The following is a 22,471-nucleotide window of genomic DNA, read 5'->3' as shown; positions in this document are numbered from 1 at the left end:
TGTTTAAAAGCATTAGATATTTTAAAAGTTGTCGGCAGCACCGACTGGGGTGCTGATCGCAACATTTTACTTAATTTATATAGATCTCTAGTTAGATCTAAACTAGATTATGGCTCTATAGTGTATGGCTCTGCAAGGAAGTCCTACATACAGATTCTCGATGCTTTGCATCATCAGGGTTTGCGTCTCTGTCTTGGCGCATTTAAAACCTCACCAGTTGAGAGTCTGTATGTAGAGGCTGATGAGCACTCACTCTCTAACAGACGTTTGAAGCTTGGACTTCAATATGCTGTCAAACTAAAAGCCTACTCAGATAATCCTGCCTACAGCTGTGTTTTTAATCCAATTTATGAAGATATTTTTGCAAAACATGAAAATAAAATTCCTCCGTTAGGTATACGTTTAAAATCACATTTAGCTTCTTTTGATTTAAAATCTGTTGCTCAAGTTGAAACTTGCAAATGTCCTCCATGGGAACTTCCCAAACCAAAAATGAAATTTGATCTCCGTGAACACAATAAAAATAAAACAAATCCTCTTTTAATTCAGCAACACTATGCTGAAATCAAAGCCAATTATTCAGATTTTTCAACTGTCTATACTGATGGATCAAAAGATGGTGACAGAGTTGCATCTGCTGCTGTCTTCAGGGACAGAGCTGCAACTCTCCGTTTGCCATCTGATGCATCGATCTTTACTGCTGAAGCAGAAGCAATAATTTTGGCTTTGAAATTTATTGCTTCTTCAGATAAATCCAAATTTATTATATGTTCAGATTCACTTTCATGCTTACAAGCTATACAAAATACTAAAATTAAAAACCCAACAATTCTCAAAATTTTATATGTAATGAGGAATTTAAAAATTCTTCTTAAAGAAATATTATTTCTATGGGTGCCGAGTCATGTTGGAATCCTTGGAAACACAGCTGTAGACCTTGAGGCAAAGAATGCCCTGGGTGACCCTTTATCTAACTGTGATATACCATATACCGATTTTAAATCTAATATTAGAAAATATGTTTTTAATATATTGAAAAATGAATGGAGTAAAAAAGATGGTAATAAATTACATGAAATTAAACCTAATTTATGTAAACCTTTCAATAATTTTATGTGCAGAAAAGGTCAGTGTGTTATTTCTAGATGTCGTATTGGTCATACTAGAATAACACACGAATATCTTTTAAAAAATGAAGTAGAACCACAATGTATACCTTGTAACTGCAAGTATACTATTAAACATGTTTTAATCAATTGTATTGACTTTGCTGATATTCGGAAGAAGCATTTCAATGTCAATAATATGTATGATTTATTTAATAATATTCCATTTACAAATATTGTTTCATTCTTAAAAGAAATTGGAATATATTATAATATATAAAAATGTTGTTATATTTAAAACGATTTTAATTTTTATCACGTTATCTTAGTGTTGATTTTTATTTGTAAATAATCAATTTGCTTTAGTCTAGAATTTTAGTTTATTGAAAGACCTTTTGTCTGATTTTAAAAATATACCTTAAATTGTTATAATATTCGAATTAGCTCTCGCCGCGATATAGACTTTCTGTGCTAATGCGGCGTAAAGCAAACAACAATCAATCAATCAATCCAAATAGTCCGATATTTTATCATTTTCTATATTTTGACTACTATATAAATCTTTGTAAAAATCTCTGACAATGTTTATTATCTCTTCTTTATTTTTTTACTTATTCCATTTTTGTCATATAGTTCCCTTATTTCTTTTTATATGCCCCTTTTCTGTTCTGTTGGTTCAAAAAAAAAATTCTATATTTTCCAAATCCCCATTGTAACATTCTTCCCTTGAACTTATTATTATTCCTTTTTTCATCTAAATTTTCTATTTCTTTTTTTATTTTATTTATTCTTTCATTTAATATATCATTTTTATTTTTATTTTCTTCTTCTAATTGTTGTATCAAACCCTTATACTTGTAATTTTCTTTTGTTGCCATTACCTTACTGTAATTTATTGTTATATCCTTTATAGACTTTTTTTCTTTTTCCCACCAATCTAGAATATTAATTTTTAATTTTTCCTTTCCCCGTGATTTCCGAAAATTTCTTATTAGTTCTGCGTATTTCTCCTGTTGTAATATAGATTCGTTTAGTTTCCAGAATCCTAATTCCCATTTTATATGACCGCTTGCTATTAATAATTGAAAACCTTTATGGTCGGATCTTACAAAGGGTATATATGTTGTTTCTTTTATTTTATTGCACATATGTTTGGAAATATAAATTCTGTCTATTCTTGTTGCATAACTGTTATCCGTATTTATCCATGAGTAAACTCTTGTATTCTTATTTCTATATCTAAACCCCCCAAGGGTGACTGGGGAATAGAAGTATGGTCACCATTGGTCTTCCTCCGACCGGCAGTAAAACCCTTGCTAAAGTGGGGCGTCCGTTTGGCTGTGAGGGATGTACAAATTTGCAGCCACGTCCGGTCAGAATGGGGACGTTAAATCCGATGCCTCGTGTAAAGAGAGTGCCACGCTCTTTGCACGTTAAAAACCCTTGAAACAACTCTTTGAGGGGTCCGTAGGTGACCTGTTGCAAGGCTAAATTTCTGTCCCTATCCAATGTACCCTTATTTCCCGTGGCAGTCTAAATTTCGTCGATCTCAACCCCAGACGCCTCTATGACAGAACCTACCTATTGTATTTATTGTTAATTTGTTCTCGTCCTGAATATGCATGAAATATTTGCCACTGGACGTTAAGCAACCAACAATCAATCTATATCTAAATGTATCTTTTATATTTAGTTTTGAGATTATATTATTGAATATATCCATTGTCTCTCTACAATTTAGAGTCTTTTTCTGTTATAAGGTTAAAATCTCCTCCAAAAATTACTACATCTGTTTTTTTGCATTTATTAGTTCAGTGTATTTATCTAACATTTTATAGAATTCTGTTTGTGGTTTTGTGAGATTTGCTTTTGTGTCTTTTGATATAAGGATACATACACCCCTTGCCCTATTTTCTCCATCTGAACTATAAATCTTAATATTTGTTGTTGCTTCAATATCTATTTGGGTTGATCTATTTAATACCCCTATTTCTTGTAGACAAATGAGATTTGCGTCTTGGTAGCTGTTGGTGACTTCTTTATATTTATTATTTATATTTTTTCTTATATTGTGTGATATAATTTTAAGAGTGCTCATGTGTGTTAGTAGGGGAAAGTATATTAACAATGAAAAGATACTTATCATAATAAACTATACAATATTAAATGTTTTGTCTTTCTTGAATTTCAATTTAATTTTTTTAATCTATTGTCTATTGTTTTATTTATAATTTCTTTATCTGTTTTTTTTTTTTTTTTTTGCTTCCGGCTTCTTTTTTTTAATTCATTATCGCTATCACTTTTTTCTTTCTTCAATTCTTTGTCTTTCAATTCTTGCTCTTTTTTTTTTACTTTTTCTATTAGGTTTTTTGTTGTTTTGGTTCGGTTTAACATTTCCTTGAGCCACTGAGACTTCAGAATTGGCATCCGACCCTTTTTTCTCCTTTTTGTTCTTCATTTTCTGTGTTTTCTGATTCTGACTCATGAGATATTACCTACGATCTCTGATAACTCTACCATAAGGTTGTTGTAATCATTTTGATTTGGTGTTTGGTGTTTTTTGCCTTGTTGTTTTTCGTTCATTTTGTCAGTCTCTGACTGCGGTCTATCAAATTTGACCTCAAAAGATTTGGTTATGATTGCCTCATGATCGTTAGAGACATTGCTACTCTTTGATTCGTCTAATTCCTCATCTATAGAGGTAGCATCGATATTACTGGTTTGTGCCACTTCCAGTGTATCATTTTCTTGGTAGGTTTCTACCTCTATTTCATCGGAGTTTATGATAGTATTTTCTTGCGAATCTTGTGATTCTTGTGAGTCTTGTGTTGAAAGTGACTCATTGCTTCTAGCTCTTATTCTAGTAGGATAGGTCCTAGCAGAACTCCATGCTTTGCGGGGTGGCTCCGGACAGTCTGTTGATATGTGTCCGTGTACATTGCAATTAAAACATGTTTTGCCTTGTGGCTGACCCTCATATCTAGTAGATATCTGCTGCCCATTAATATATTTTTTCTGGGTATACCTTCTTTAATACTGTTGGCTACAAAAGTAACTACCCCACTAGATATGTCTGGAAGGTCTTTAAAGGTGTTATATCTTATTTCCCTAATATCTACATACTTTTGCATTTTGTTTCTTATGTATTCTGATTTTAACTCGTATGTAATGCCAAACAAAGTTATGTTAATTGTTCTTTTTTCGTTTTCCTATTGTAGAGGTTCTGCTTGTATAACATTAAATTTAACCCCTTGAAACTCGAATTGATCTCTGAAAATACCTTGGAAAACCTCTTTTGTGTGTTCACCTCTAAAGGATGCTGAGAATTTATTAGGGCTTGTTGATTGAAAATAGCCTATGAGGGCAGATACATCTAAACTAATTTCACTATTTATGAAATGTAGCATTTCTGCTGATGTAATTTTTGGTGATTCCTACTCTGATTGGATTATTAGGGTGCAGGGCCTTGGAATCATTTTCCAAATTTTAATCCCATCTTCCCCATCTGATGCGGCTCTCGAGTATATAAGATACATGTAATAGCTGAAATATAAATGCCTGTATAAAAAGTTAGTAACTAAGTTTACAAATAAATAACGATTAGTGCTCAATAAACAAATGCATGTGTGTGACACCATTGGACTCACTACCAATCAGTAAATCCTTTTGATAGTTATATTCAGCCATCTTATGCATCATACTTGTCCAAACACACATGAGATCAAAGGGGCCAAGCTGTTAAAAAATTATCTTTCATGTTTTTCATTTAAAATTTTCAATGTTTTACTCATATCAAGCTATTACCAATGTGTTTTTAACTGATTGGACGGAGCTTACATTTTAATTTGCATAAGGACAGTCTATTTGAAGATGTGTGTGATGAGGATGATTGCCGTTATAATTATTTCTGATTTCTAATCACCTATCAGTATCACCAAAACATTATAGAATAACGACATATGCAGATTTTGCAACTGCTGTCGTTTTAGTTTTACTTTCCTATCCACAAATTCCAAAATGTGACCATTTTACATGTTTTTAAACTCCGCTTTACAAGAAAATCAAAAGCTGTGTCTAATTATTTATTTTGCGAATATACATTATAGTGTTATCATATTTTAACTGGATCAATGACCATAACTGGACACTTCATTGATGAGTTTATCCCAAAACACCTGTCTATAGATGGACTGGTCTATAATAACCGAACGGGTTAAAATCCGCCCAGTCAAGTGAAATAAATAAAGTAATAAGGCCAATTAAAATCAATTGATAGATTTTCATCCCCGCCCGCCCCTCCGAAATCGTCCCGCCCCGATTTTTTTTATTTTTGAAAATTTACGATTTCCAGATTTTGTTCATTTCCGTTATCGGTAACTGTCAATAGTTTAGTTTCATTCAAAACTTCCTTTTGCAAATTTCGGTTTTCGTATTTCTTTGAGTAATTTAACCAAAAAGATTAAGTCGACATATTCTGCTGCTCCATTTTGACAAAAGTATCTTCTGAGAATAGAGATTGATTACGGAAGAACATGAAATACTCGGGTTACGATAATAGGCGGTATCCAAGAACTCAAATCGCGGTATGGCACACATATCAGTGATTTGAAAACCGTGAATTATTTTATTTAAACAATGACTTTGTTCCAGGAAATTTGGACTGTGAATGATATCCAAACGCAAGAATCGTGGAACGCATTGGTACAAAAACATGACTGGAATGAAGAAATTGACACCAGCACGAATTAACTTGTGCGATTTATAGTTGTATATATTTTTTAGTACAAAAAGTCGGCAAACGTACAAAATGTATTAAAGAAAGGCTTAGCCCTTAAATTTACCCCAAGGCTGTCGTTTTTTTTTGTTTGTTGACAAACATCAAACACATTCTGTCCCCAGCCCCTCAATAGAGTCATTAAACAACTTCTTCCTTTTGGTTAAGTTCATGTTTTACATTGTAATTTAATGAAATTAAAACAATTTGCACCTTGCATAAGAATCTTAAAAGCATCAACCCTAGTATTTTCAAAACAGTTTGAGTTTTCATTTCACTATGTACATAAATGTACTCAAAATACTTGTGTTGCATGGGCACTACAAACCGTAGCTTAGAAAGCAAACGTATTTGATGTAGTAAGTCTAAAAGAGAGCATTTCTCCTTGTTTTTGCTATTTACTTAAAATAGGTTTATAAAGCGGCAATTACGTGCAGAACAGTCGTTGCCGATCAGAAATATTTATTTAGGAATTTGAAAAAATATGTAGAATTCCTTATATAAACATGACATAAGCTTATTATTACCCTTGCTTATGCAGAACTCATTGTAAAGGATTTTCGGCGGAAATAAAAATTAAAAAATAAAATCCACCCACCCACTCCATTTTTTTCAAACATTTGGATGAAAATCTACTAATTAATTTCAGTTGGCCTAATTCCAAAAATTTTATTCATGAAAATATATATTTTGTTTTTGGTATTTACATGTAAAAATTATATAATAAATTAAGCTGGTATTTGAATAAAAATTGGGTGCGAACGTGTAGGGTGCGAACTTGTAGTCAACCGAAATCACTGAAAAATTTCCAGTTCTATAAGGTGTTAAACAAGGCGGTCTATTGAGTGCTGATCTATATAAGGTGTATATCGAAGATCTTCTTAATACATTTGAAAATACTACATCTGGATGTGAGATTGGTGAAACGCTGATTAATACAGTAGCATGTGCCGACGACGTAGCAATCGTTAGTGAAAATCCACATGATCTACAATACCTTGTGAATATTGCTGCACAATACAGTGAAGACCATCACTACCTCTTACAACCTCTGAAAAGCGTAGTTCTGCAAGTACAACCCTCAAACCGGACAAAACCGGACGTTCCAGTATGCATATCCATAAATAACAATACAATGCCAGTTACAGAAAAATCTCCACACTTGGGCATTTTAAGATCAACAACCAGTCTAAAAACACAAGATGCTACTGTTGAACAGAATATCACAAAATCAAGACGAGCTGCCTACAGCTTAATGTCAGCCGGTATGCATGGAGAAAATGGACTTGCCCTAGTACTGCTATTCAACTATTTAGAACCTTTGTACAACCTATCCTAACATATGGTCTCGAAGTCATACTACCAACTTCTCAAAACCTACTTAAATTGGAAAAGTTTCTGAAGAAAATATTAAAACAAATTTTATCCTTACCAATATCAGCTCCTGATCCTAGTATTTACATCCTGTCTGGCATTCTACCTATAGAAGCTCAAATTGATCAAAAATCATTAAACCCATTTAACAACATTTGTAATCAAAATGAAGAAAATTTGGAAAAGAAAATAGCAAGAAGGCAATTAATCACAAAAAATGAAGAAAGTAATAGCTGGTTCATAGCGATCAAGAGAGTACTATTCAAATATGATTTACATTCACCAATCTTACTTCTGAACGATCCACCAACAAAATACTCTTGGAAGAAATCCGTCCGTTCAGCGATCGACCGCTATTGGAAAAATGTATTAATACAAAAGAGTTGTTCTTATAAATCTTTGAAATACCTTGGAACATTGAATACTTTACCAGGAAAATGCCATAATTTATTATTCATTGGAAATACAAGTGATCCAACCAGAGAGGCTGTCCGGTTATCTGTGAAATTGAAGGTTACTACTGATACGCACATTCTACAATCCCATAGATCAAGATATAACCTGAACGAAACACCTATCTGTAAACTATGTGATATAGATACCGAAGATCGTTCTCATTTTTTACTTAAATGTAAAATTCTTCAATGCATTAGAGAAAGATATCTCAACCAAATTGACGAAATTATTTCTGATTTCTTGAACATTAGAATGAGGGACATACCAACTGATGACCAAATACAAATTATCTTAAGTTGGATTGCACCGTGTTACTTTCCCGGTATACAAGTGATAACAAATTATTCCAAAGAATAGAAGATATTTCAAGACAGTTGATTTATGCTCTTCACGTAGCTAGATATAGAACGTTAGACATTAAGAAGAGACAAATGTAATTTTATAATAGAGAAATAAGTATATTGCTAGTGTGCCGCAAACATTTAGTTCTAATTTCACCCTGATGACTATAGTGTATATATGGTGTATATAAAATTGGTGATGGATTTAACTATGGTGACGGATTACTGTACATATAGATGACAGAACAATACTCATTTGAGGTTGTCCCAACGTGGACGGAAGAAGATTACCAGAAGAAGTAGTAGGGTGCGAACGGAACTATATGGCGAATGTGTATTGGGCACGATCCTGGATACCTGATACTGTACATGTTTAAAACCAATAATAAAAAAAGCATGTATCAAAGACGACCTTGTGCAATGCCAAATGCATAACATAGGTATCAACAGATTGTAGTATAGTGCAAGTACATATGTATAATACTTAATACGGTTTAAATTTACTGATAACAAAATCAATATTCATTCCAATAAAAACAATATTGAAAGATTTCAATGCAGTGTTAAACAGGAAGATTTTTAGAATAAGTTTATTTAAGGATTGATAAGTTTACCCGGGTCGTAACTAAATTGTCGGGTTGTGTTAACAACATCACCGTAAAATTTAGGATGTGCTATTTCCGTTTGAAATAAGTTTTCTACAGGTACATCCAAACATGCAAACCAAATCTTTATATCTATGGAACCCCCAAGGGTGACTGGGGAATAGAAGTATGGTCACCATTGGTCTTCCTCCGACCGGCAGTAAAACCCTTGCTAAAGTGGGGCGTCCGTTTGGCTGTGCGGGATGTACAAATTTGCAGCCACGTCCGGTCAGAATGGGGACGTTAAATCCGATGCCTCGTGTAAAGAGAGTGCCACGCTCTTTGCACGTTAAGAACCCTTGTAACAACTCTTTGAGGGGTCCGTAGGTGACCTGTTGCAAGGCTAAATTTCTGTCCCTATCCAATATACCCTCATTTCCCGTGGCAGTCTAAATTTCTCCGACCTTAATCCCGGAAGCCCCTATTACAGAACCTACCTATTGTCTTTATTGTTAATTTGTTCTCGTCCTGAATATGCATGAAATATTTGCCACTGGACGTTAAGCAACCAACAATCAATCAATCATTATATCTATGGGAGAATTTAGTAAAGGTTTTGAATTCTTGGTTTACTAGTAATACATAGATTATGCTCGTTGAAATCCAAAACGTCACTAGAGACACGTTATGATTGCCAATGCAATGAGACAACTATCTACCATAGCTCAGATGCAATAGATGCAAGCAATAATAGGCAATCATATGGCCTTCAATAATGAGAAAATCAATAAAGTATAGTCAGCTTTAAAAGGCCCTGACATGAAAAATATGATACCATTCAATTGAGAATACTAACGAAATAATTAAAAAAAAACAAATATGAGATATAAGCCAATTACTACCACAGAACTAAAGGCTTGGTAAAGGCACATATATGATGTGGCAGGAGTAAACACGTCTGCTGGCGCCAGACCCTCTCCCTAACCTAGGATAGTGGTGTAACAGTACAACATACAGACACTTAAAAAAGTAATGGTACCTTATTCCTTTTTCTTTCTATAATTGCTTGTAGTACTAGGAAAACTGACCAAACCACAAGAAAAACCTAATGTTTACCAATCAACCATAAGAATGAGATCAAGGTCATATGATCCCTGCCCGACAGATATATAGAACTCTCAAGGAAACCAAATACAAATATAAGTAGTATATTACTAATGATAAGAAAGTAATTCACATGACAAAACACTCATTTTTATGCAGCCACTAAATCAGGAAAATGAGTTCAAGGGCAATGACCATATGACAGATGATAACTTCACAACATAAGGTATCAGCAAACAAGGTATGAAACATCGAGGTCTTCTACCAGCAAAATATAAAGCTTCTTACAAATAGTTACAAAATGTAACACTGTCGCCGCAATTAAAATCGGTATGTCTTGCATTCTAAGACTTTTGTCACAGTCAAGTTATTTTTTTCTGTATGCTGCAAACTGTAAATGAGAAATTAACCATTTTCACAGAAGTATTGAGGTCTATTGAAAAAAAAGAAAAATTATCCCTTCAATGACCTTATTCTTTTTTTTCATTTGCATGCAAGTTTTCAAAAGTCATGAAGAACTCAAACAAATATGAATACTACATTTTATTATGTCATAACACTAAAAACAAAACTAAATGGATGAATGTGTTATTGTCATTTGGCACAAATACAAGTTCATATATTTAACATGGTATATAAAGAAATATCAACAAAATACTGGTTTGCTCTACAAAATAAATGAAATGCAATAAATTCTTTAAGTTTCAGTCCTAAAAGGCATGAATTTAAAACTTAACTTAAACATACACATATGACATAAAAAAATAAGGAGATGATATATGATTGCCTATTAGACAACTATCCACCAAAGTTCAAATGATGTGTATGTAAGCAATTGTATACAACTGTACCGTCTTCAACAATGAGTAAAATGACTGAATGAGAATAAAATCTTTTCTTGACTTTTTTACATTGGAACATATTGCATTCAAGTATTTGAAAACAGAATGTTGTTAACCAAATATAAAGTCATTTTCTTCTTTCATTCCAAAGACCTTATTAATAATTAAAAATATAGGAAAAAGGAGGTCGGTGTTTGAGAGCATTAAATAGTACACACAGCTTAAAACTAATCGGTGTCAAACTTCTTATTGAATAGGAAGTCATCCCATCCACTAGTACCTAAGAAAAGTGTGATAAAAATCGTTGAATAAATGACAAGGTGATTGGGGAATAACCCTCACTTCTAGAGCATATAAACTCAAAGTGTTGTAGGAGTTCTGTATTTATTTTGCAACCTTTAAATACATAATATCACAGACAATTTAACAATAAAATATAATGCAATTTTTAACATTACTAAACTAAGGTAAACAATAACATGAAGAAACATTTCAACAAGCATAAATAATAAAAAAAATAAAGCAATAATACTATAACTTTAAGGCAACCTAGACTTATAGTAAAAAAGGTTTTGTCAATTTCATCACATTTGACCAAGTAAAATGGTCTGAATTTGTACAAACCAATAAACAAAATTCAATATAAAATACAGTGACCAATGACAATGAATAACAGGATCCTGACTTGGGACAAGCATATACAGAATGTGACAAGGTTTAACATGCTTGTGAGTGCTCAACCCTCCCATGACTAGAGGGTAGTAGTGTAACACGCCATAAGTGAAATCAGAAAAAATCAGTTGGAAAAGTCTTTGACTTACCACAAAACAAACAAAAAGACTAATGAAACAAAGTACTAATCTAAGATTACTCGCAGATACTGAAAGCTATCTCATTCAGTACACATCCAATGGATTTAGTGTAAAGATGTCATAAACAGTCTAAAGAAAAAAACACGACAATGGGCACTGTCAAAATATACACGGTAGCAAGTCATTTCGTACCCAAAATTACCATTTCGTACCCAACATTTACCATTTCGTACCTTCAGTAAAAACAATTTCGTACCCTATGGGCAATTCCCGCAAAATTCATCTACCATTTCGTACCTCATGGACTATATGCATGTTTACCATTTTCTATCATATATTTTTAGAAGTTCTAATTATTTTTAAGATGTAAAACATTTTGGGATGATTTTTTTTTAATCATAACATATATATAAATTGCATTCAGCCATAGAAATTTTATAAAGACCCATGATCGGTTTGATTAGGCAGCATTTGTAAATTGAAATAGTTTTAATTACACTTTGTTTGTTTGCAGGATTGAACTTTAATTATTTTTTCAACTCTTAAAATATGAGGTTAATTAACCAAAAAAGTAATAATTCTCTGCAACTGTTTTTATAGTTATTAACAGTTGTTTTTGTCAGGAAATGCAGTGAAAAGGGGCACAAGCTGATACTCACACAAGAAGAGGCAATGAATAAAAATGTTTGCATAAAAATTTGCACCATATGTTACCAATCAAAGAACTTGCTATGGCTTTTTTAATTCCAGAAATTAAAAAAAAAATTATATATACATTCCATGAGGAACAAAATGGTATACATATAATTCTTCCATAAGGTAACGAATGGTGCACATCAATGAGACAGTTTTTATCAAGAAATCAGGAACATATAAGTTTTCCATGAGGTATGATTTGGTTTACATTTAAATCTTGCATGAGGTACGAAATGGCATACATATAAACTTTCATTAGGTACGAAATGGCATACATATAAACTTTCATGAGGTACGAAATGGCATACATATAAACTTTCATGAGGTTTGAAATGGCATACATATAAACTTTCATGAGGTATGAAATGGCAAACATATAAACTTTCATTAGGTACGAAATGGCATACATATAAACTTTCATGAGGTACGAAATGGCAAACATATAAACTTTCATTAGGTACGAAATGGCATACATATAAACTTTCATGAGGTACGAAATGGCATACATATAAACTTTCATTAGGTACGAAATGGCAAACATATAAACTTTCATTAGGTACAAAATGGTATACATATAAATTTTCCATGAGGTACAAAATGATATACATGTTAAAATTCCATGAGGTAGGAAATGGTCAAGGTACAAAATGGTCAGGGTACGAAATGGTTAAGGTACGAAATGACTATAATTCAATATACAATTCAGATGGTTTTTCCTTTGTCCACTCAAACTGAACATAAGATCCAGTCAAAACAATTAATACAATAGCTTAAAACTTCGTACTTTTGCAAGGTAACGAATAATAAAGTCTTATTATTAAGAAAAATTAGAGAATATGTCCATTGGCCACAGATGATGACCCCACTTGATTATAACATTATAAAGGGACATAACTTAAGAACTGTAAAAGTGACAACACCCAAATTCCAAACTGATCTGGGTTTAGTGGTAATATTAAGCATTGTGTATCATACCATTTGGTTGAGGCAAACCTAAGTTACAGAACAGAAATGAATACAGCAATTTTCCAATTTGTAAAGTGGCATAACTCTAGAACAGTATAAGTGGTGACACAGGAATTTTGTCATTTCAACCAATCAATTGTTTGAGCAGGTGAAACTTTAATTCAATCTTGATCAAAACATAAGCATTGTACATAAGTTGCATGACATTTGGTTGAGGCAATCTCAAGTTAGAAAACAGAAAACAATTTGGTGACGGACCCACGGCTGCAGTAAGGGCATAAAAAAAAGAAATATCATGTCCACTTAAAAGAGTGGGCACAGGAGACGTATAAAAGTGTTACTCACTCAACCATTGATTGGTTGAAAGGGCAAAATTAGTATGACCTGTAATGTAAGTATCAACAAGAAGTAGGACCGTGAATGTTCACAACTGTAGAAGATTACATATTTTAGATATGTTTTAATTTATTAGTATATAAAGTATGCATCATTGCAGGTTGTCACCATATTCTTCCATCAGCGTAAGCAGGATGAGCTAGTCTATAGGCATGACGTTTCCAGGATTCTTCAGTGGTTCTTTGAATCATAGATCTGTATTCTTTAGCCTCTTGTTGTTTTTGTTTCTGTCTCAACTCAAAGTCCTCTCTGTAATACAGTATATAAATCACAACCTTTTTGTTTCTGTATATTAAAAAAGGGGCAGATTCACATTTGCCAAAAAAATGGTGGCCTTGAATCAGGGGTCGAATTTAAGCTTTTTTGTGTACTGGCCAGCCGGACCAGTGAACTGAAAAATATACTGGTCCGGCTCCAAATCTACTGGTACTGCAAAAATGACATTCATTTGACAAACTCTAATATAAATGATAGATGTTTACTTTTATTTTCATGCTTTCTTTTACACAAGTTAGACAAGAAAAAGAGAGAGTCTTGATCCTGATTTTGATAAGGGCTTTGATAAGCTCAATGATTTTCTTTATCAAAATCAGGATCAAGGACAGAACAAATGTCAACATTGTCTTCCACATCATCACAATCCTCACGACGACCATAGGGTGCCTGACTGGGTCGTCTGGAGCGCTGTCCAGAAATGTTCCACATTTCAATAGCCGGGACCGGATCAAATGATGCTATATCTTCAGTGTGAAATATTATGAATAATAGATCTGACAAAACAGTTGGACACAATTTTGATCGCCAATCATTCTTAACAAGTTTCATCTCAGATCAATACATTTCTTATCTAGGTCTGTCACTAAATTTTTCACATATTATACAATTCATTACATTGTGATTGACTATATAATTTAACCATTCACAAAGTTAAACCGACTCATTTTGTTCAAAAATGTCTAAATTATTAAATGATTTGTCACGTGGCTTCTTGCAACTATTTATAACCTTGTGTTTCCAAGAAATACAAGGTTTCCCCGTGCCTGAGGTGTATGCTCTTATAATATTTACAGTTATGGTGTGCTTGTTCATGTGAGAATTTTTCATATTAATACACCGTCAAAATTTCATGTCTGGTTAAATTTCTTCAAAATACTGGTCTGGTCATCGGTTTTGTATATTAAATTGCCCTTTCATACTATTTTAAACTGCTAGGTTTTCTTACATATATTTCGATGTGCCCCGTGCTGTCTATCATTTGTTTTTTAGTTTTAGATGTATTGTCTATCATTTGTTGTTTCGAAATTATTGGTCTTTTGTTGGGCAATGTATGACAAATGTATGTTGAAAAAACCTCTCCCGTAATTATAAATTATGTAATTCATTGACCGCTCCCGACATGTGTAACTTCAAGGCATATTTTAGCGGCGATCGATGTCATTCAAAACTACTGCACTTTTCTTGTATCCCTGGTGCTTTCAACTGGAGAACCGTCGTACACAAGCATCGCACAAGTTGGCACTCCGAGGAGGGTGGGGAGCAAGCAGGTGAACTGTGGTTTATTTTTATCAATAGTACTGCCTAAGTCGACGCTAGGGGCCGTCTTGGCCTTGTTGTAGGGTATGAATGATTCGTTCATTGTTGAAGACCCTACATCAACTGTCAAAATGAAGAACAGGAATAAAAGCCCTGTTCATTGATAATTTTCCATGTTTTCTATGTATTGTGTGCGATGTTGTCCCATGTACATTTACTCCATATCCTTTCATTTTCTATTAAAAATAACTTTTATCACTTGTCGGCAAGGTCAGGGATGAAACATTTTTTTTATCTCAATTTCAATAATAATATGGCTTAAAAATGACGATACAGATGATTAAAAGCAAATATCATTTTTATTTCTAACTCGAATAATTACAGCGCCCCCTTACGGTCATTGTCCTCCAGAGGTAATGTAGTGATCGATAGGGAGCGTAATATAACGACTGGATTATTCAGATTATTTTATTTCCTTTAAAATCGAAGGTCCGTCGGGTGTAGCTAGTAACCAAAACGAAAGTCCGATTGCAACAGTGGAAGGTCACGGACCTCGGACCACCGCTAATTTGAACCCCTGGACTTTGAACAATTATATGCAATATTTTTTTTTCAAGCAGCAATGCAAATGCTTCAATCTAATTAGAGCTTAAACCTAGCTACCATTAAAATATATGTACTTGAGGTTTTGAAATCTTTTGTTTCCAAGAAAACAAAACTTAGATCATAGTACAGCAGACCTAGAAGTTTGAGAAAGAAAATTACTAAAGTTCCTGTTTTACGTGGAGAATACATTATTCAGTGCCCAAGATAAAAACAAACCTCTTAAAATTGTCAAATATAAACTTTTGTCAAAAAAATAACTAAATTCTCATCTGGTTTTTTTTTCCTACACAAAAAAATAGTTTTGACTTCTGGGTAATTTCTTTAATTTTTTATCAAAAGTTCTCACAGAATGGTAAAATGACAAATTAAAATTGAGTTGACCACCTGTAGAACAATAATTAAGTGCTGAAAGGTGTCTAGTACAACACATATCATACAAAACTTACTTTGCCTGAGCTTCTGCTAATGAGTTTGCTTCATCATCTACTTTAATGTTAATTTTAGAGATCTTGAAAGGCTGACCAAATACTTTTGCCTGGAAAGATATATCATTATTACAAAAGTGCACATACTTGACTTTATGTTGAAAGTGAGCAATATGAAGGTTTAAGTACAAGTATCACACAAACTTAAAGATTATTAATGATCAATGTAAATGAGATCAAGGTCAGATCAAGGTCAGATGAACTCTTCCAGACAGATATGTTTACCTTACAATCATTCCATATGCCAAATATAGACATTAGTATCTGATTAATTGACAAAACCATGAAAATTAACATTGACCAATAAAACATTAAGGGTTTACTACAAGTATCACATAAACTTTAGATTATAAATTAATAATATAAATTAGGTCAAAGTCAGATGAACCCTTACAGATAAATAAATACAATAAATATAGTTGACCTATTGCTTATAGTATAGAGTAAATTAACATAACGAAGAAAACATTGAATAAGGAACCGTGAAACAAAGTAAATTTTCATTTATCAGAAATGAAGTCAAAGTCAGGAGGACCATGTCTGACAGACATGATGACCTTGTAAAGAATCTATTTACCAAATCTTATTATCCTATTACTCTTAATGAGTCAGTATTTCACACAAAAATAAAACTTATTCTTTTTTAAGCAGTAGCTGAACCATGAAAAATAGGTCAAGGACAATGGACATACAGTGTATTACAGACAGAAACTGATAAAAATAAGTGTATACAAGGTATGGAGCAGCTAGATCTTCTACATTCTGAAAAATATATCTATATACAAATAGTTTAAGCTGCAGCTGCCAGTAGTTATCTATACATCTAGCATTTTGAGACTTTCATCGCTTGGCAAGACAAAAGATATAGAATGTTTTTCATAACTCTTGCTACCAATTATCCTGGACTATGCATTTTAGATTGGATAGTTGTATACAGTAAAAATCCCAAAAGGGTAACAAGAAATGATTGTAACAGGATGCTGTTACGAAGTCTCCCAAACGAAGCTCCCATAATTCGTAATTCCCAGGGTCGCCTGACATTGGGCAACATCCAGTGAAAATTGGTTTGGTCCAGTAAAGTTATATGCATTAGTGATGCCTGGGGACTAACCTTGTATATCATTCAAATCATCTTGGCATGACAAACCAGAATATATATGGTTTAGGGGTGGGGATCTCGACCATTTACAAGATACTAGAACATTGGGGGTGGGGAGGAACCCCTGGGGACTGACCCTATACGTCATTCAAATGTTCATTACATGACGAACAGGAATATATATAGTTTAGGGATGGGGATCTCAACCATTTACAAGATATAAGAACATTGGGGGTGGGGGAACCCCTGGGGACTGACCGTATACGTCATTCAAATGTTCGAGACATGACAAATAGGAATATATATGGTTTAGGGGTGGGGATCTCGACCATTTACAAGATATTAGAACTTTCTCAAATGGCAGGGGTGGGGATGACCCCTGGGGACTAACCCTGTATATCATTCAAACCATCTTAGCATGACAAACCAGAATATATATGGTTTAGGGGTGGGGATCTTGACCACTTACAAGATATTAGAACTTTCTTAAATGGCAGGGGGTGGGGGTGACCCCTGGGGACTAACCCTGTATTTCATTTGATGTGCTTTATCATGACAAACCAGAATATATATGGTTTAGGTGTGGGGAACTTGACCATTTACAAGATATAAGAACTTTCTCAAATGGCAGGGGGTGGGGATGACCCCTGGGGACTAACCCTGTATATCATTCAAACCATCTTAGCATGACAAACCAGAATATATATGGTTTAGGGTAGGGGATCTTGACCACTTACAAGATATGAGAACTTTCTTAAATGGCAGGGGGTGGGGATGACCCCTGGGGACTAACCCTGTATTACATTTGATGTGCTTTATCATGACAAACCAGAATATATATGGTTTAGGGGTGGGGATCTTGAACATTTACAAGATATTAGAACTTTCTCAAATGGCAGGGGGTCGGGATGACCCCTGGGGACTAACCCTGTATATCATTCAAACCATCTTAGCATGACAAACCAAAATATATATGGTTTAGGGGTGGGGATCTTGACCACTTTGATTAGAACTTTCTTAAATGGCAGGGGTTGGGGGTGACCCCTGGGGACTAACCCTGTATTTCATTTGATGTGCTTTATCATGACAAACCAGAATATATATGGTTTAGGTGTGGGGAACTTGACCATTTACAAGATATTAGAACTTTCTCAAATGGCAGGGGGTCGGGATGACCCCTGGGGACTAACCCTGTATATCATTCAAACCATCTTAGCATGACAAACCAGAATATATATGGTTAAGGGGTGGGGATCTTGACCACTTACAAGATATTAGAACTTTCTTAAATGACAGGGGGTGGGGGTGACCCCTGGGGACTAACCCTGTATTTCAATTGATGTGCTTTATCATGACAAACCAGAATATATATGGTTTAGGGGTGGGGATCTCGACCAATTACAAGATATTAGAACTTTCTTAAATGGCAGGGGGTGGGGGTGACCCCTGGGGACTAACCCTGTATTACATTTGATGTGCTTTATCATGACAAACCAGAATATATATGGTTTAGGGGTGGGGATCTCGACCATTTACAAGATATTAGAACTTTCTCAAATGGCAGGGGGTCGGGATGACCCCTGGGGACTAACCCTGTATATCATTCAAACCATCTTAGCATAACAAACTAAAATATATATGGTTTAGGGGTGGGGATCTTGACCACTTACAAGGTATTAGAACTTTCTTAAATGGCTGGGGGTGGGGGTGACCCCTGGGGACTAACCCTGTATTTCATTTAATGGGCTTTATCATTTAGAACATTTTTAATTAAAAAGATTGTATCTATCACAAACGGTTTTCAATTAATAATCATTTGAAAATTTAAAAAAATAAAATTCCATAGGGTTCTATAGTAAAACCCTCTTTTCTTTTTGCCCCTCAAAGTATCCCTTTATAAACCCCATTGCACAAACAAAACCCTGATTGCACCACTAGACATGTTAGTCTAACATATTGTGAAACCCTAAGTTAATCTGACAAGCGGTTTTGGAGAACGGGTGCGGACAAGTTCAAATTTAAAAGCGGTGGAAGAAGAAGAAGAAGAAGAAGAAGAAGAATAATAATAATAATCAGAACTGAGCAAAAACAATAAGTCTTCCCAAACTTCGTTTGGGAGACTTAATTAGGAAACAAGAAGATGATATGATTGCTAATGAGTGAGACAACAGAGACCTAAGGACATAGAAAGTTTGCAACTATACATCACTGTTTTCTTAGCTATCCCAGAAACAAAAGGATAAAATAACTCTGCCATCTTCAACCAGTAAGGACTTAATAACTTTGTCACCTTAAATCAAGAGTTAAATTGTTTGCAATATACTTAACTGGTATACAAATCTGACACATCATTGTAATTAATGTGGGTTTTAGATTTTAAATGATGTGGGTTTTAAGTATTACTAAATTCAAAGACTTTCAAAGGTGCAAATTGCAAGTTAAGGATGTTCGCTACTCTGTTTCAAAATAACAAGCTTTTTAAAAGACTGTTATAAATTGATAGTATATAAACAAACTAATAAAGCAGAAAAAATGAAGGGTCCGTGTGCTTCTTTTCGAGATATAAGCCATTGAAAATTTGGCGGGAAATGATCCTCTCTAGATTTTTCATACATTTAACATTGGCACCTTTTTTTCTCAATAACAATGAAAAAATAATAAGGATTTTATAAGATTTTCAAATATGGCTTTTAAACTATATGTTATAAAAATATGAAAAGAAAAGTAGGGTTTAGCGGGCAAAACTTTTAATGGCACTACATGGATAAAACAAGAGGATTCCGAATATCTGACAAAAAGTCAAAATACAAGAGTAGCGAACATTCTAAAATGAACTCACCTCTCCAGAATGAAAAAAGTTTAAAGCTTTCTGTACAGACTGATCATCCACCATTGTAACCCAACCTGTACCATTTATACTCCTAGTTACAGGGTCCTACAAACAGAAAAAAAGATTGATTAACTGATTAGTATTTAATGCCACTTTAAGGACTATTAATTATTTGGTTGTGGTAGTTTTTTATGGAGGAAGCTGGAGTGCCTGAAAAGAACTTCAAACTTTCAGCAGGTATCTGACAACCCTTCTCATTGAAGATTGCAGAGTCAAGCTCACCTACCATGTGATGTGTTCAAACTCATTCTTTTAATTGTGAGTTTTTCAATGCGCTATTCTAACATTGTCACTGATAGGAAGTGAGGTCATAGATGTTGTATCTTATACAGTAATAAAATTTGATCATGGAGTCTCTCAGGATTGTTGTCAGCCTATCAAAATTAAGGATTTTTATTGAAACATATATGAACATGTAATTATTACTAAATAAATATTTCCCTAAAATCAAATGTCTAAATTTTTATCCATGATACACTAAACAAGCTCTAAGCAGTTAACACCAACCTACTGAATGTGAAAACTTTAACATATGGTGTGTTATATTACAGAACACCATGCAAGATCAAATTGATAATGATAATGGGCATTTTTATAAATTAACTGTTTTAATTTTTGAATTGTTCAGAATTCCTCCTCCAAGGTACCGGTATATATATTTTGATAAATGTTATTATTTTTATTCATTAATGCTATCAACTTTGTACCTTATTTGGCCTTTTACATCTTTTTTTTCAAGCATCACTGATGAGTCTTTTGTAGGGGAAAGTGGTGTCTGGAGTACAAACTTATAAGCTTGGTATCTATCAAGATTTTTTTTTTTATCACTAAAATCTTATGACATATTTCACCATTCTTATATCATACCTTCATCAGACAAACTTCATCCAAATTACAATCAGCATCCATTTCAAACATAGCATCCATTTTCTGCTGTGTTGTGTTACCAGGCAAGTTACTTAGATACAAAGCTTTTGATCTCTTTGCTTCAAGCTGAAATTTAGTAAGTATACTAATATCAAATGGAGTTATTTTCGTCACTTTTCTTGTTGAATTGTTTTACATTTGTCAATAAGGGGCCTTTTATAGCTAACTATGCAGTATTGGTCTTGCTCCTTGTTAAAGGCTGTACGGTGACCTATAGTTGTCAACTTCTTATTCTAATATCTATTTATAGCTTACTATGCAGCATTGGTCTTGCTCCTTGTTAAAGGCTGTACAGTGACCTATAGTTGTCAACTTCTTATTCTTATATCTAATCAATTTTCAATAAGGTTTATCTGGGGGTTCTTGCTAACAATGTCATGTACTATTTATCAATACTTTATAAATATTTATTATCAACCATATAAATCTAATTTTCCTTGAGTTCTTTTTTTTTTCATTAATCCTGATGAAATCAACTTTAAAGACAAAACCACAAAATTGTACCCCACTTAAAGGGAAAATTCGTGATTTTTTACTTTTCATCTTATTATGTTCATAATACCATAAAAAACATATTTACCAAGTTTTATCTGGATATGAACACTAATAAAGAAGAAAATTGGGAATTAATAATTTAATTTATTCCAACTTCCTGACTTATGTGACGTAGTTTAAGTCTTTTTGCATGCCGGGAGTGAATAAATCTCATTATAAGTCTTGTTCGTTAATCATCTAATAACGCGATTTAAAGCGCATCGACGACTTTTGGCGTAGCTATTAACCAACTAATAATTAAGAAAGTAAAGTGATCAGCCGTGCAACTTTCAAAATTAAAATGTACGATTTATATTTAAAGGATTTCTGATATGATTATAGTAATAAAAGTAAATCATACAATAGAATATATTTTTATGATTTTTTTTTCCGACGGATATTTTGAACAAACATATATAACTGATTTTGTTTTACAAATGCATGTTTGTATTCTCACCTGAAGGCTTTTACTTCAGTCTAGCAAACATTTCCCACAAGTACTGTGAAAATACAATGTGTATTGTACTGTGACACTTAGTGACTACCTGTTGAATGCGTGGTTAAATTCAAGGTAATTAAAAGATTAGCATTCTGTAATTCTATTCTTTTGATCTTCACTCAGTGAATTTTAGCCAACACGGCTCACCGTTACAGGTGTGAACAACATTTCGTATGAATGATAAAAACATTAAATATTTTGGGAGGAATATGGTAGCAAAATACCTGAATCGCCGTTATATACATGTATATCTTTTATATTTTGCGTAAGCTTAATTTTAAAATAGAAAGGTGAGTATTTGTTGTAACATCGAAATTCTGAATAACTTTCAATTAAATAATTTTATAAATAAAAATGGCCCACGAAAATGAGCGTATAAACCATACACTGTACTTACTTTTTCAAATTATCATGGGTATTAACCTTGAATATTTCAATGTTTAGAGA

General features: G+C 33.4%; 1 protein-coding gene and 1 long non-coding RNA gene across 2 annotated transcripts in view; one reads left to right on the top strand and one right to left on the bottom strand.

The window, feature by feature from the left end:
* Nucleotides 1–10,271: 10,271 nt before the first annotated feature.
* Nucleotides 10,272–12,558, top strand: LOC127721765 (uncharacterized). The gene is made up of 3 exons (XR_007991439.1): nucleotides 10,272–12,348; nucleotides 12,448–12,480; nucleotides 12,514–12,558. It is a non-coding gene; the product is annotated as an uncharacterized LOC127721765 (long non-coding RNA).
* The window catches only part of LOC127721754 (uncharacterized), a 45,820-nt gene continuing 35,898 nt past the window's right edge, over nucleotides 12,550–22,471 (bottom strand). The window contains exons 16-19 of the mRNA XM_052228555.1: nucleotides 20,932–21,057; nucleotides 20,014–20,109; nucleotides 16,037–16,125; nucleotides 12,550–13,700 (exon numbers count right to left, since the gene is read on the bottom strand). Coding sequence (XP_052084515.1) covers nucleotides 13,556–13,700; nucleotides 16,037–16,125; nucleotides 20,014–20,109; nucleotides 20,932–21,057 — 456 coding nt within the window. The 3' untranslated portion in view covers nucleotides 12,550–13,555. The remainder of the gene's footprint in view (nucleotides 13,701–16,036; nucleotides 16,126–20,013; nucleotides 20,110–20,931; nucleotides 21,058–22,471) is intronic.

The sequence above is a fragment of the Mytilus californianus genome, unplaced genomic scaffold (genome assembly GCF_021869535.1).
Source record: "Mytilus californianus isolate M0D057914Y unplaced genomic scaffold, xbMytCali1.0.p SCAF_12, whole genome shotgun sequence".
NCBI lineage: Eukaryota > Metazoa > Mollusca > Bivalvia > Mytilida > Mytilidae > Mytilus > Mytilus californianus.
Note: the sequence above shows the minus strand (reverse complement) of the source record. Positions and strands in the feature narration are given on the sequence as shown.